Genomic DNA, 16,209 nt, shown 5'->3' on the forward strand with positions numbered 1-16,209 from the left:
TATTTCACTCAGTATAATGTTATCAAGGTCCATCCATGTTGTTGTAAAAGATCCGATGTCATCATTTCTTATGGCTGAGTAGTATTCCATAGTATATATATACCGAAGCTTTTTAATCCACTCGTCCTCTGACAGACACTTGGGCTGTTTCCAGATCTTTGCTACTGTGAACAATGCTGCCACAAACATGGGGGTGCATTTCTTCTTTTCAAACAGTACTATGGTGTTCTTGGGGTATATTCCTAACAGTGGTATAGCTGGGTCAAAAGGCAGTTCGATTTTTAATTTCTTGAGGAATCTCCATACTGTTCTCCACAGTGGCTGCACCAGTCTGCATTCCCACAAGCAGTGCAGGAGGGTTCCCTTTTCTCCACGTCCTCGCCAGCACTTATTCTGTGTTGTTTTGTTGATGAACGCCATTCTGACTGGTGTGAGGTGATATCTCATTGTGGTTTTAATTTGCATTTCTCTAATCATTAGTGATGTTGAACATTTTTTCATATGCCTATTGGGCCATCTGTGTGTCCTCTTTAGAGAAGTGTCTATTCATTTCTTTTGCCCATTTTTGGATTGGATTGTTTGTCTTCCTGGTATTAAGTTTTACAAGTTCTTTATAAATTTTGGTTATTAACCCCTTATCAGACGCATTGTCAAATATATTCTCCCATTGTGTACTTTGTCTTTTTATTCTGTTCTTATTGTCTTTAGCTGTGCAGAAGCTTTTTAGTTTGATAAAGTCCCATTTGTTTATCCTGTCTTTTATTTCACTTGCCTGTGGATACAAATTGGCAAATATATTGCTGTGAGAGATGTCAGAGAGCTTACTGCCTATGTTTTCTTCTAAGATGCTTATGGTTTTACGGCTTACATTTAAGTCTTTTATCCATTTTGAGTTTATTTTTGTGAGTGGTGTAAGTTAGTGGTCTAGTTTCATTTTTTTGCAGGTAGCTGTCCAATTTCCCCAACACCATTTGTTGAAGAGGCTGTCTTTACTCCAATGTATACTCTTACCTCCTTTGTCAAATATCAGTTGTCCATAAAAGTGTGGGTTTATTTCTGGGTTCTCAGTTCTGTTCCATTGATCTATATGCCTGTTTTTATACCAGTACCAGGCTGTTTTGAGTACAATGGCCTTATACTATAACTTGATATTTGGAAGTGTGATACCTCCCACTTTATTCTTCCTTTTCAAGATTGCTGAGGCTCTTCGTGTTATCTTTTGGTTCCATATAAATGTTTGGAATATGTGTTCTATATTTTTGAAGTAAGTCATTGGTATTTTAATTGGTATTGCATTGAATTTATAAATTGCTTCCAACCGTTTTTTTGTAAGGGAAAATCTATACCAAATAAACGGGATAGGTATGCCTCAATCCCATTTTCCATCTCTTAAGATCTCTGAATACCGAGAGCCTTTCAAAAAACAAATATACCAGAATCTATACCATTATCTGCTTGGAAAATTCTTGTTGAACCTTCACGATTCAACTTAGGAGTCTCTTGTAAATAGGTCTTAGGTGTGACACTGTTAAGTAATTACCCAGTTTAAGGCTTCTTTCATTGTTTAATATTTTTTCCCCTTTGGAATTGACTTAAGGCTAGCTTATTCAATGACCTGTGTCATTATGTTATAGCTTACCTCCTCATTTTCAGTTCATGAGAGTTGGCCATGAAAGTCCAGAGCTATGTTTAAAAAAATACGTTCATCTTCAGAAGACATTGAGGCTCCTGCAAATGATAAAAACAGCTTAGAAATTGAGCAGAGAAAATATCCTTGGGATAAGCATGTCATATCCCAACGTGACTACATTGAATGTCTTGATTCTTATTTGAATACACATATTCTTTCTTTTTAAATTTTTCTTAAATGAGAAGCGGGGAGGCAGAGAGACAGACTCCCGCATGTGCCCTGACCAGGTTCCACCTGGCAAGCCACCTATGGTGTGATGCTCTGCCCATCTGGGGCCGTTACTCCGTTGGTTGGCAATTGAGCTATTTTAGTGCCTGAGGTGAGGCCATGGAGCCATCCTCAGCGCCCGGGGCCAGTGGGGCCAACTTGCTCCAACTAAGCTATGGCTACAGGAAGAGAAGACAGAGATAGAAGGGAAAGGGGGAGGGGTGGAGGAGCAGATGGTTGCTTCTCCTGTGTGCCCTGACTGGGAATCAAACTCGGGGTGTCCACATGCCAGGCTGATACCACTGAGCCAACTGGACAGAGCCTGAATACACATATTCTGATTTGAGTTTTCCAAATAATCAATCATCACACCTACCAGGTGTATTTGCAGTGCTATGTTTTCCCCCATCTGGCAGGCCTTTCTCTTCCTTTTCATAACGGGTGGGCTCCTACCTACCTTTCAGGACCCAACTCAGCTGTTTTTCATGTAGTTGTTGCTTTGTTTTTTTGGGTGGGAGCCTTCCCTAAACCTGTCTTCTTCTCCCTAATACCTTCTTGTAAGCCCCTCTATCTACAGTCGGCATTGTGAGCTCATTTAATAAGCTATCCTTCTTACTGCCCTATAAAACTGAGTTTCTTAAAGCAACTGGTAAATCTTTCATAACTCTCCCCAGTTCCACTAGGGATGTTGAACGGAGGGAGCCCTGAGGCAATTAAGTTAAATAAATAATAGGAAACCCTTAGGTAGGTGAGACCTAGCTCTTGCATTGACCCCTGTATCTCCTAAGAGCCTGGGAGAGTCACCCTATGAATAAGCCATGTGAAGTTGCTTTCCTGGTTGAGAAACTTCCCAGGTATAAATCTTGTGATCTCTCTGACCCAGTGACTCAAGCTGCCACCAAATAACCTTTGTCTCTTTTGTTCATAGAGAAGTTCTTATCATTTTTGGTCAGGATGAGAGTTTACTTTCATGAGTAATTTCAGGAAGTCAGCTTTGTTTTGCCTCTCCTTCCTAAAAGAGAGAGAGAAAAAAAAAATCTGAGTTTATTTCTTTTCCTTAATACTTTGAGGTCTAGTTCAAAAGGCAACATTCCTGAGGGTAGAAGTTTTGCCGTTCACTCCTCTGTGAAAATAAAATTGTGTAGCAGGAAAAGAAAAGTGAAGAAAATGTGAAGTCTCTTTTAAGAGCTGGGCAAGCCTTGGGCTTCCTCGGGCCCATTTGTCAGCCCCGGGTCCCTGTCAGTTTCCAATTTTATAAGCATGTCATGGGAGCAGAGTAAGAGCAGCAGGTTATTGAAGAGAAAAGTTTCCTGTCGTTACTGACAATTTTTTTCTTTGAGGTCATACAGCTCAGAGCAGGGATCTTTGTGGCTCTGCATTTGAGGAAAGCTTTGTTAGCCGTGAAATTAAAATGACCCTGGCTTACCTAAGTTTGTTTAGGCTTCCTACAAAATACTCTCTATATTAACTAAGGCTCTTTTAGTTGCTAAAAGGAGAAAAACAGCATGAGGTGGTTTAGGCAAGAAAAAAGAAATTATTAACATCCATAGCCTAGCAGTCCCGGGGTGCTGTGTTTCAGGCGTGGCTTCTTTTGGGGATTACAGCAATATTGTTACAGGTTGTGCACTTTCTCTCTGCCGCTTGACTCTTCTTGCCCATCTGTTGTGTTCTTGCTTCTGCGGGATACAGGTTGTCTGTTCACGGTGACTCCGTGAAGCTTGTACCTTCTAGTTCAAGAAGAGAAAAGAGTGCATTTCTGGCTATTCAGGTAAAAGTCTTAGGATTGTTGGCTCTGTATGGGTTGCATGCTTTTTCTTGAACCGATTACCGTAGCCATGGGGATTTGCTACTCTGATTGGCTGAGCCTGCACCGTGTGCCTCACGAAGGGAGGGCTAGAGTCATCTCTGCCTGAAACACGGGGCTGACTCCCGTGAGACCAGGTGTTTTTATTGTGGCAGTTTGTTCACGGCTGTATCCTCAGCGGGGAGAACTGTCTGCCACATAGTAGGGCACACAAAAAGTCCTGTTGAATGAGCGTGGAGGAAAGCCGATTCCTCAAGAAAAATTTTGGGACTTTTACCAGAAATGGAAGAAATACACGCCAGGCTATAACAGATGGTTCTCCATCGTGCGAGAGAGTAACAGCCGTAGTCATATTTATTCTTGTTACACTCTTGACTCTGAACTTATACCTAGTTCTGGAATGGGAATCGATCCTCTTGAACTGACGCTGGATCTTTATAGATAGTACTCAAAACAGCACGTTGAATAGATGTACAGTGAAGGCAAAGTCACGCTCCTGGATCCAGAAACCCAGGAGCAGAACTGCCTCTGTACTGAAGACTGACCCTTAGGGTTGCACCTCACACCTTAATTCCATCCCCCTCTGAGACGGTCTCTTTCCTTTTACCCCCTTCATTCCATAGGTTGCCTTTTCATTTTGTTGATGGTTTCCTCTGCTGAGCAAAAGCTATTTAAGTTGATATAGCCCCACATGTTTATTTTGCTTCTGTTGCTTTTGCTTTTGGTGTCAAATCTAAAAAAAATCGCTAAGACGTGTTAAGAAGCTTACCCCTTATATTTTCCTCTAGGTCAGTGTCGGCAAACTCATTAGTCAGCAGAGCCAAATATCAACAATACAATGACTGAAATTTCTTTTGAGAGCCAAATTTTTTAAACTTAAACTATATAGGTAGGGACATTCCTTATCGAGGTAGCGCCCGCATGTGGTATTTTGTGGAAGAGCCACACTCAAGGGGCCAAAGAGCCGCTTGTGGCTCACGAGCTGCAGTTTGCCTACCACTGCTCTAGGGGTTTCATGGATTCAGGTTTTATTTTCAAGTTTTTTATCTATTTTGAGTTAAATTTTGTGTATAGTGTAAGAGATCGGTCCAGTTGCATTTATTTGCATGTGGCTGTCCATTTTTCCCAGCACCATTTATTGAAGAGACTGCCCTTTCCCCATTGTATATTCTTGGCTCTTTTCTGATGAAGTAATTGACCATAGATGCATGGGTTTATTTCGGGGCTCTGTATTGTTTCATTGATCTGTGTGTCTTTTATTGTGCCATCATAAAATACCACTAACCCTGTGGGGCTTTCTTCCTTGTGGCGGTTTCTAAACTCTGTCCATCTACTCAGGTTCCCCAAGACTGCTCCTCCTCAGGGGAAGACTTTCTCTTCATGAGCAGATTGAGCCTTTCTTTTCCTTGGTTGTGATATGTACACCCATCCCCATCCTTCCTCCACACCTTCCTTCCCACATGAGTGAGTGTCCACCCTGTCCACACCTCTGCTGTGGTCCTTGCTCTCCTCGCGTCACCCGGACTCTTCCCCCTTGGCCTGCCCCCTTCCGTGTTTCCGCTTTCCCCCCTCCTCTCCGCTGGCCTTTGCTCTTTCAGCCTGTAAACAAGGACACATGGCCAGGACTCCTCCCTAGAAACCAGGTTTCTCCCCGCAACCTTTGTCGCTCCAGCTGCTCTTCTCTCTCCTCCTCCTTTGTTCCTAGTGAAGTTCCTCAAGGTTGCCCTCTGCCCACCTCTGCCATTCTCCTGAAGCTGATGCGACAGAAGCCACCAGTGTCCTTATAGAAACTCAGGGTGCCTGGTTCTTTTTAGTCCTTAGCTCTAAATCCAAGTGGCTAATGGTCAGGAGATGAATGGCCCGAGCTGGCTCTATGGTAAGGTGAGAAAAAGACTCTCCCAGACCTGGTCTCTCATACCCGCCATGTCTTCTCCCTCCTGCCTTGCCTGGCCTGTTACAGTGACCTTCCAGCTGGTCTCTGTGCCTGGGCTTTGCTCCCATTCGGTAAATGGCTGTCAGACCCCAACACCAGAGAGCAGAGCATGAAGACGGGGCCAGCCTGCCTCTTTGGTTAGGGAGACACCTTTGTCTACCTCTTCCTACTCTTTCCCTGATGACCCACTGGTTCCTGATCTACATTGCTTCTTTAATGCTTTTTTAAAAAAGGACTTTATACTTATTTTAGAGAGAAGGGAGAGAGAGAGAAAGAGTGTGAGAGAGAGAGAGAAAAGAGGGGAGGAGCAGGAAGCATCAACTCCCATATGTGTCTTGACCAGGCAAGCCCAGGGTTTCCGACTGCTGACCTCAGCATTCCAGGTCGACGCTTTATCCACTGCACCACCACAGGTCAGGCTTTACTGCCTTTTCATCAGGGTCATTCTTTTCTTGGAGAATATGCTGGAGGAAAGATGCCATTCCTTCACCACAAAAAGGAATACCACACATGTGGCACACACACACGTGCACATGCACTTCAACCTCAGATTCATTCTTTTGTGGATTTTTTTTTAAAAGATTCATGTTTCTGCCTGACCAGGTGGTGATGCAGTGGATAGAGCCTTAGACTGGGACACAGAGGACCCAGGTTCGCAGCCCCGAGATCACCAGCTTGAGTGCAGGCTCATCTGGTTTGAGCAAGGCTCACCAGCTTGAGCCCAAGGTCGCTGGCTTGAGCAAGGGGTTACTCGCTCTGCTGTAGCCCCCTAGTCAAGGCACATATGAGAAAGCAATCAATGAGCAACTAAGGTGTTGCAATGAAGAATCGATGCTTCTCATCTCTCTCCCTTCCTATCTGTCTGTCCCTATCTACCCTTTCTCTGTCTCTGTCACACACACACACACACACAAAAAGTTCATGCTTCTGTTGAAGTGCTTGATCTTCTCTGCCTCGGGGTCAAGTGCACACTGTTGGCGCGTGTCTTGTAGGGCTCTGCCTGACCCCTCCCCTTTACCACCTTGCCTTTCATGTCTGAGTGGGCTCAGACTACACAGATAGTAACCTGCCGTCTCTTGCCTCAGATCCTCGCCAACCTAAGGTGAGAGCACAGCTTGCTCCTTTGCACCGTCCCCCACTTGCACCTGGGTTGATGTCTATCAATTTACTGTGTGTTTGTCTTCCATAATGCGGGAAGGACTTAGTGGGGTGGGGGTGGGGGGATGTGTGTGGCTTGTTTCTCCCATTCCCAGCACAGTGCCTGGCAGAGAGAACGTGCTCGATGCATGGCGGCCCGAGGCATGGCAGTCAGAGACGAAGTGTGCGGGGAAGGTGGCCGCTGTAAAACAATCATAGTCCCTGATGCGTGCGGAGCTTTTACAGAATGCCAGCCGTTGAGGTGTCCTCTCCTAGTCCCCAGCAAAGCTCAGTGAGGTGTAGATGCTACAATCTACAGTCAAGAGACGGGGACTTTAAGTAGCCTGTCTGCTTCGTTTGGGTATTTGGACTTGTTCTTAGCCTTTTTTTTTTCTTTACAGAGACAGAGAGACAGTCAGGGAGAGGGATAGATAGGGACAGACAGGAACGGAGAGAGATGAGAAGCATCAATCATCAGCTTTTCATTGCAAGACCTTAGTTGTTCATTGATTGCTTTCTCATATGTGCCTTGACCTCAGGCCTTCAGCAGACCGAGTAACCCCTTGCTTGAGCCAGAGACCTTGGGTCCAAGCTGGTGAGCTTTGCTCAAGCCAGATGAGGCCGCGCTCAAGCTGGCGAACTCGGGGTCTCGAACCTGGGTCCTCTGCATCCCAGTCCGACACTCTATCCAGTGCACCACTGCCTGGTCAGGCTGTTCTTAGCCTTTTTGACCTCAGAAAAAACAACCAAATATTAGAATGTTTAAAGAGATATGATAAGATCATCTTTTCTTTAAAAAAAAGAAAAAAAAGAAACACAAACCTTCTTCTTAAACCAGAAGAATTTTTTTTGTTCTTTGTTTTCATAATTAAATCTTTTTAGACCTGATTTCTTTATCCTTTCCTACTAGTCTGTTTCCTCTCTGTGTCCCTGTAACAAGACAATTTCTATCACTCAGACCAAAGAGGATGGTAAATTTAGGGGCCTTGGTCGGCCTCCTACGCTCTGTCACTTGAACAGAAGGGGTGAGGCTGCTCACATTTACTGCTATGTACTATGCTAAACTTTCTGCTGGCATGTCTCATTTTAATCCTCACAACAACCAGGTCCTATTGTCGTCCTCATTTTTCAGTTGAGGAGCCGGAACGTCTGGTGTCCTGGGTCACTCAGCCAGTCAGAGTTGTGGACAGGGCTTGAACCTGTTCTCTGGCCCCGAGTTCTGTCTTCTCGTCTCGGGCACTGCCTCTCACTTTTGGGGGCCTTCCTCCCACAGGCTTGGCTTTCTTAGGATTTTGCTAACCTCTATTGACTTCATGACCCTTTTGAGCTCAAATGACTGTCTAATTGATACATGAAGTTCTAGAGACAACCATCATTTCGTAGGAATACCTTGACGGCCCTAGTTCTAGATATGAACCGTTATTTTGCTTTCAGATGATACCGTCATTTAATATCTAAGACACACTCCGATTGTGTTCAGGCTTTGATCTATAAGAACAGCACAGACAGAGCTGTTTTCTCTAGGATGGTCCCGGTGTTCTCACTTAACCCTCTCCCCCTCTCTGGTTTCTAGCAAGCGAAAGGGTTACAGAGGGCATAGGGAGGACAGTGAGATCCGGAAGGCTGATGAGAACGCGGCTGAACATTTGTATCTGTCACATTCAGGATAGGAAAGCTATGTAAATACTAGATCGCCTAGAAATTTTGATGGTGTTCTTTCTGAAAGTGTTTATGGTTTCAAACAAAGTAAATAAAAATCTCTCCCTAATAACATTGCTCAAATGTAGGACCTAACATGATAAAACAGCCTCATAGAAATTTTTTGCCATCCCTTTTAAAAAGCCAGCAGATTTCCAGCTTTCTCATAATAACGTCACTCTAAATACCCAAGAGTCTTGTCATTTTTTTCTTGTGTGCCTATGCTAGGAAGCCATGTCTCAGGGAGAAACTTCCTGTGGGTTCAAAATGGGCTTTTCTCATAACAAATGCTACACTCGAGTGAGGTTGAATTATAAATGGAAATATATGTTTTCCATAAATGGTAGCAGTGGCCAAAACAGTATTACATTTTTTTAAATTTAGTCTCAGAGTATTGCTTGAAAGGGCAGCACACACTAGACTCTCTGTTCCTGTTAAATGGAGCCCAAGTCTGAGGTGGGGTGCTGGGTAAGCAGGAATTCTTATCAATATAATTCTGAAGAATGGGGCTCAAGCTCTAACCATTTTGGGTGCAGCTCTGAACTATATTTATGGGATACATGGTCATTCTGTGGTAGAAACGGCCCCTGCCTAGACTGTACAGATGTTGCCTGGTTTCCTAGAAGCATACGGACTCTAGGATGAATGGGGTATTCTTTTCTAAAATAGCCCATCTTGTGAATTGGATGATAGAAAAAGATACCTCTAAACTCCTGTGTAGAACATTCTTGCCTCCCTCTCCTTGTGGAGGTCTCTGTTCTGTCTGGGGGAGGAAGAGGGAGTTGTCACAATGCAATTTTAGGAATGTTAGGAGCTTGCTTTGGTCACCCACTGCTGGTGTGGAAATCACTGAGGTCTCTATGGAGGGCCAAGCAGCAGATAAGAAGGGAGCCATTCCTCATAGGCTGAGAAATGTGAAACCTCAGGAATTCTTGCTGATGAATTTTATTCCCTTCAAGTCTGAGAAACTGTTCTTTCTTCCTAGCAAGAGACACATGGAATAAATCACTGATGGTGTGAACAATATTTGAGATAAATGCAACTGTCAGATAGTTTCCTAGGAGTTCGGCAAGGGCACATGGTGACTGCAAACAGCTGAGTCTGTATTTTAATTCAGTGGAACATATTCAGACTCCTTTGGGATTTTAACATGTCTGTAGCCACAGGCTTCAATCTTGTATTATTAGTAACAGTTGTGTGTGTGTGTGTGTGTTCGTTCTTGAGCAATTAAGGCATTTCTCCAAAATTTCTGTATAGTACAAACCCTAAGCCCAAATCAAAATTGTTTACAAAGACATTAGCAGAATACTCTAACGGAGGTCTGATTTTTCTAGGCATTCAGAGCACAATTTCTAAATGAGGTTGAGAAAAATTACCTTGGACGTATGGTGCACCATTGAACAGTGACCTTTCAGGTTAATTAAGAAAGCTGGAAGTTCAGAGGATTGTTGAGCAACTTTTTGGTTGCCTGAGGGAACAACAGAATAGAAATGTGGTGTAAATGTTCAGAAAGGGGATGATTTTCAAGGTTGTGAAAAATGAAGTCCCTGGAAGAAAATGCTTATACATGAATTGAAAAGGGAGATACTTTTAAAACTATATATGTATTTTACTTACTGATTTTATGGGGGTGGGGAATGCGAAGTAGTAGCTTGACTCTAGCTGTACATTGGCTGCTTGTTGTATGTGCCTTGACCATGTAAGCCCAGGGCTTTGAACTGGCGACCTCCGCTCTCTAGGTCAGTGCTCTATCCACTGTGCCACCACAGGCCAGGTGGAAAGAGAAATACTTGTTAATTTTAAGTAAGTGGTGAAAATAAAGAGAAAAATGCATCAATTTTATAAGAACATATACAACAGAAGCATTAATTCTCTCAAATCTCTGTCTAAAAATGTTTACTCACTCTATATGCTAAGTAGTTTAATTATGTCAGGTGTGCAATGATCAGTTTTCTTCTTTTCCAGCTGACTCAGGTGTAGACACTGTGGCAGTGTTTATGGCCAGCAGCGGAACCACAGATGTCACGAATCGGAACAGCCCGGCCACACCACCAAATACCCTTAATCTCCGTTCCTCCCACAATGAACTGTTGAATGCTGAAATCAAACACACAGAAGCCAAGAACAGCACACCCCCCAAATGCAGGAAAAAATATGCACTAACTAACATCCAGGCAGCCATGGGCCTCTCGGATCCGGCCGCACAGCCTCTGCTGGGGAATGGCTCCGCCAACATCAAGCTGGTGAAAAACGGGGAGAACCAGCTCCGGAAGGCGGCAGAACAGGGGCAGCAGGACCCCAACAAAAACGTCAGTCCCACCGCCATCATCAACATAACTTCTGAGAAGTTGGAAGGGAAAGAGCCCCACCCACAGGATTCCTTGGGCTGTGATATTTTACCCTCCCAGCCTAGGAGAACCAAGAGCTTCCTAAATTACTATGCAGACCTGGAAACCTCAACCAGGGAACTGGAGCAGGACGCGGGCAGCCAGCACGCGGCTGTGGAAGAGAAGGCCCAGCCGGGCCAGGGCCAGGCCGCCACCGTCATTGGCAATGGGGATTTGCTGCTGCAGAAACCAAACAAACCCCAGTTCAGCCCTGAGGATGGCCAGGTAGCCACAGTGTCATCCAGCCCAGAGACCAAGAAAGATCATCCTAAAACAGGAGCCAAAACTGACTGTGCACTACACCGGATCCAGAACCTGGCACCCAGCGATGAGGAGTCCAGCTGGACCACACTGTCCCATGACAGCGCCTCCCCCAGCTCCCCGGACGAAACAGGTACCCTGGGAATGGTGTAGTAAGGTGTTCCTTCCTCCCTTCCTTCTTCCCTTCCTCCCTTCCTCCCTTCCTCCCTTCCTCTTCCCCTTCCCTTCTTTATTAAAAAACATTTCCCTTTTGACCCTTACTGTCCTTGTTCAAGTGATATTTGAAAACGAGAAAGTGGTTCTTTTCAAATATATTCAGAAGTTCAGGCTTTTAGCCACTCTTGTCTATGTCCATAACGTCTTTGGATGCGTCAGTCAAAATTGTGACAGAAAGGAACAGGGTCCTAAAAGTTAGTTACTTTTAACCTTAGTCTTTCCCAGTCCCCTCCCCCATTATACTAATTATAACATTAAAAGCTGTGGGGAGTGTTGCTGTATCTGCAATGGGAGTAAACAAGCACTCACAAAGACTAATTTCTGTAATGTAACCTTGTAACACCCTAGCTGGCCCCAGGGCTGTGTGAGCCTGATACAGAGAGAGCCACCAGAGAAGGATGTAACATCTTCCAACCTGTATGGCAGGGGAACTACAGGGACTACAGATAAGGAAAAGAGAAGGGGAAAGTTAGGACTGTGACTTGTTAAAAAATGTTTTTGAAGTGCCCTTTAGAATGACAGTACTTGAAATGATAGATTTCATCAGCCTGCCGTAGCTGGTATGGCAGGAGGGAGGCTAAGGTGAGTCTATTCCATCTTGCAAATGTCTAGACCTGCACATCATGGGAATCAGAATTATGTTTAGAAATGTTACAAAGTTTACAACTCCCTATGACTTTTTGCCTGTGGAGAGAATTCATAGCCTATCACTGATGGACACTGTCACCTCCTAGTGCTTGAATCTATTTTAATAACTCGGGTGTCTGACGTCCCAACTCGACCTCCTGTTGGCAGACATCCCCTTCCCGTTCCGCCCTGCCGTTCCAGACACGGCGCTTCCTGTTGGAGTTAGATTTTAAATTTTACTGTAAGTTATTGAAAGAATGGTAGCCTCCTCTGTTCCTCACTCTAGCCCCTTTTCTCAGTAATGAACACTGCCTTTTTTTTCTTAAAGTGGTTTTTTTTTTCAGAAAACATGTTATGCATATACCCACACTTATAATAAATTTTAAATTTTACCCAAATTTTATAATATTTTAAGAAGTCTTTATTTTTCAGGGATCTACTAATATACTGCTATATATAATAGTATAGCATATAAAATATAATATAAGCTAATATAAATAATATTTGAGTATGGACTGTTCTCCACAATAATTGGGATGGGAATAAAAAAACAAGAGAGAGACAAAATTGCCCATAAGCTGACACTTGTTAAAAGTGGATATGGGAGGGTTCATTATGCTGTTCTCTCAAGTTTTATGTGTTTAAAATTTTCCACAATAAATAGTTAAGACACAAAAATTACTCAGGTTGTTTTGTAAATGCTTTGCTTTCACCACTTAAATATATATTTTGTAGAGCAGTTTATATCAGGACTTTTTTTTAACATCAGTCTTTTTAAGTTATTAAGCTTGTGACTCCATCATATTCACGCTCTATGATTTGTTTAATAGTTTCCTCACTGCGGAAATTTAAGTTATTTGCACCCTTCACTGGTGCTGGTAGGGCCTGTGGAGAGCTCGGAGTTTAAGTTGAGCACATGCGGTCCGCTCCATCCCCTGCCACTTGCCCAGGAAGCCTTCTAGATTTCTCTTCCCCCCTCGGGTCCCTCTTCCCCCCTCGGGTCCCTCTTCCCCCCTCACGTCCCTCTTCCCCCCTCATGTACCTCTTCCCCCCTCGGGTCCCTCTTCCCCCCTCACGTCCCTCCTCCCCCCTCGGGTCCCTCCTCCCCCCTCGGGTCCCTCTTCCCCCCTCGGGTCCCTCTTCCCCCCTCGGGTCCCTCTTCCCCCCTCACGTTCCTCTTCCCCACTCGGGTCCCTCTTCCCCCCTCGGGTCCCTCTTCCCCCCTCACGTCCCTCTTCCCCCCTCATGTACCTCTTCTCCCCTCGGGTCCCTCCTCCCCCCTCGGGTCCCTCTTCCCCCCTCGGGTCCCTCTTTCCCCCTCGGGTCCCTCTTCCCCCCTCACATTCCTCTTCCCCACTCGGGTCCCTCTTCCCCCCTCGGGTCCCTCTTCCCCCCTCACGTCCCTCTTCCCCCCTCACGTCCCTCTTCCCCCCTCGGGTCCCTCTTCCCCCACTCGGGTCCCTCTTCCCCCCTCGGGTCCCTCTTCCCCCCTCACGTCCCTCTTCCCCCCTCGGGTCCCTCTTCCCCCTCACGTTCCTCTTCCCCACTCGGGTCCCTCTTCCCCCCTCGGGTCCCTCTTCCCCCACTCGGGTCCCTCTTCCCCCCTCGGGTCCCTCTTCCCCCCTCACGTCCCTCTTCCCCCCTCGGGTCCCTCTTCCCCCCTCACGTCCCTCTTCCCCCCTCGGGTCCTTCTTCCCCCCTCACGTTCCTCTTCCCCACTCGGGTCCCTCTTCCCCCCTCGGGTCCCTCTTCCCCCCTCACATCCCTCTTCCCCCCTCACGTCCCTCTTCCCCCCTCGGGTCCCTCTTCCCCCACTCGGGTCCCTCTTCCCCCCTCGGGTCCCTCTTCCCCCCTCACGTCCCTCTTCCCCCCTCGGGTCCCTCTTCCCCCCTCACGTTCCTCTTCCCCACTCGGGTCCCTCTTCCCCCCTCACGTCCCTCTTCCCCCCTCGGGTCCCTCTTCCCCCACTCGGGTCCCTCTTCCCCCCTCGGGTCCCTCTTCCCCCCTCACGTCCCTCTTCCCCCCTCGGGTCCCTCTTCCCCCCTCACGTTCCTCTTCCCCCCTCACGTCCCTCTTCCCCCCTCGGGTCCCTCTTCCCCCCTCGGGTCCCTCTTCCCCCACTCGGGTCCCTCTTCCCCCCTCGGGTCCCTCTTCCCCCCTCACGTCCCTCTTACCCCCTCGGGTCCCTCTTCCCCCCTCACGTCCCTCTTCCCCCCTCGGGTCCCTCTTCCCCCCTCGGGTCCCTCTTCCCCCCTCACGTTCCTCTTCCCCACTCGGGTCCCTCTTCCCCCCTCGGGTCCCTCTTCCCCCCTCACGTTCCTCTTCCCCACTCGGGTCCCTCTTCCCCCCTCGGGTCCCTCTTCCCCCCTCACGTCCCTCTTCCCCCTTCACGTCCCTCTTCCCCCCTCGTCTGCTCAGAGTCCCAGCGTTACTTTCTGGGGGCTTCTCCACACTGCTCCTTCTGGCACTTGATACATGATACGAACTGGATTAGTGTTCTGACATGTTGAGAGGGTATTGTTCATTTTTCTCTCTTAAAGTTGGTTTTGAAGACCTTTGAATTTTAAAGTAAGGATGACGGTATGGGGTGGCCCTTAGTGGATTGCCAAGGATAGACATTTTGAATCAAATATGCTAGAAAGGATGTGTTAGCTATGACTCTAAAGCAGTAAGGTTGAGTTTTTAAAAAACATACTAGAAGCCAAACCTGTGCTATCCTTCAAAATGGTCCCTTTGGGGTCTCCATACCTGTTTCAGCCTGCTGCAGTGTCTCAAATGGTAACATTAATAGTATTGGGGAGTTCTTTAGGAATTTCCTAAGAGCCAGTTATGAACTCCTACTGAATAGAGAAGCCTTCACTTCGTGACCACACTTCAGGAGTTTCAGGTAGTGAGCACTGTATAAGTTAGTGAGGAAAATACAATAAGCGATTATGTATTCAGAATTGGTATTTCTTTTGATTTCGTCTTTCTGGCGAAGCTCACCATTAGTATTTGCAATGATCACAATCAATTTAATGAAATATTTCATGTTTCACTTCTATCAGCAAAATTAGTGTTTATTTATATTTTATGCGGTATAACTGTGTTTATATATATAATAAACAAAAATACTAATTGTTGAGAGAAAAAATAAGAGCAAACATTTTGTAAGACACTTGTATGCATTGTGATTGTTCATATATAAAAAGTGTATATATTTGCTTATTCACTGCATGTTAAATACTGATCACTATGGTCTGCATTTTATGACTTAATCATGATGACACAATTACGGTATCTTTGGATCGTAGACTGTGCTTTGGGGAGCCTAGAAAAATAGAACACACTCATTTCTACCTTAGGGAGCATCCTTCCCAAGTTAGAATGCTATTTGTAAAATAAAATGTACCTACTAATTCAAAGGTTCATTACTTTCTAGTTCCCTTTGTTTCTGAATTGCCCCCTCCAGCATCTTAGTAACTTGTTTTACACGATCCTGTGTGTACAATTACGTTGCTCTTTTTTTCATCCTAAGTAGTCAGTCCTTTGAGAAAGCAAGAGGCTATTCTAAAAAAGGAGAGCATCTACGACATTGCTGAGTTTCATAGGAGTTTCACCAAAAGTTCAAAGGAATGCCTTCTCCCAGGTTCTAAATCTAAAGGAAGGGTTGGCCCTCGAAAGTGAGAACTACTTTATTAGAGTTTGACCAGAGATCCTGCTCCTGGAGTGACCCTGGGTAGGCACGATGGCTCACAACGCCTGTTGATCAGATTGTGCGTAGCCTCTCTGGTAGTTACCTGGTGTTTTATGTTTGCTTCGTGAGACCTTTTGAAAGACAGAACATTTGATGCTACCTGGGTACATGTTTCAGTACCTTGTTGGTACCAACATGTACCCTAATTAGGGTTAATTTGGGGCTTAATAAAATTGAAGATGCAGAGTTTGAAACTAGGTGGATCTTGTGGAAATTGCCATTTTTAAATTAGGTTCCTTACTAACTGTAATGTGCAAAAGCAGAATAGATACCGAGAAAACCAAATATAGATGGTACCGCAGGGGGTGTAATGCTGTACTGACTTATTGTTGAGAGCGTGGGCTCTAGAATGAGCTTCCTGAGTACAAATCTCAGCTCTGTTTCATAGAGGCAGCTCCCGTAGCTTCTCATCTGTAAAACAGGGGTGATAATAGGGTTTTGGCATGGATCTGTTGTGAGGATTAAATGAGAGCATCTTCAAAGAGCTAAATCCTCTTCTAAATCCTCATTTAG

At 45.5% G+C, this 16,209-nt stretch overlaps 1 protein-coding gene across 9 annotated transcripts in view; it reads left to right on the top strand.

Moving 5' to 3' along the window:
* APBB2 (amyloid beta precursor protein binding family B member 2) overlaps nucleotides 1–16,209 on the top strand; it is a 392,503-nt gene that overhangs the window by 194,791 nt on the left and 181,503 nt on the right. For all 9 annotated transcript variants that reach the window (XM_066233437.1, XM_066233440.1, XM_066233436.1 and 6 more), the window contains one exon: nucleotides 10,435–11,250. In XM_066233437.1, the coding sequence (XP_066089534.1) occupies nucleotides 10,435–11,250 (816 nt within the window). The remainder of the gene's footprint in view (nucleotides 1–10,434; nucleotides 11,251–16,209) is intronic.

The sequence above is a fragment of the Saccopteryx bilineata genome, chromosome 5 (assembly GCF_036850765.1).
Source record: "Saccopteryx bilineata isolate mSacBil1 chromosome 5, mSacBil1_pri_phased_curated, whole genome shotgun sequence".
NCBI classification, from domain to species: Eukaryota; Metazoa; Chordata; class Mammalia; order Chiroptera; family Emballonuridae; genus Saccopteryx; species Saccopteryx bilineata.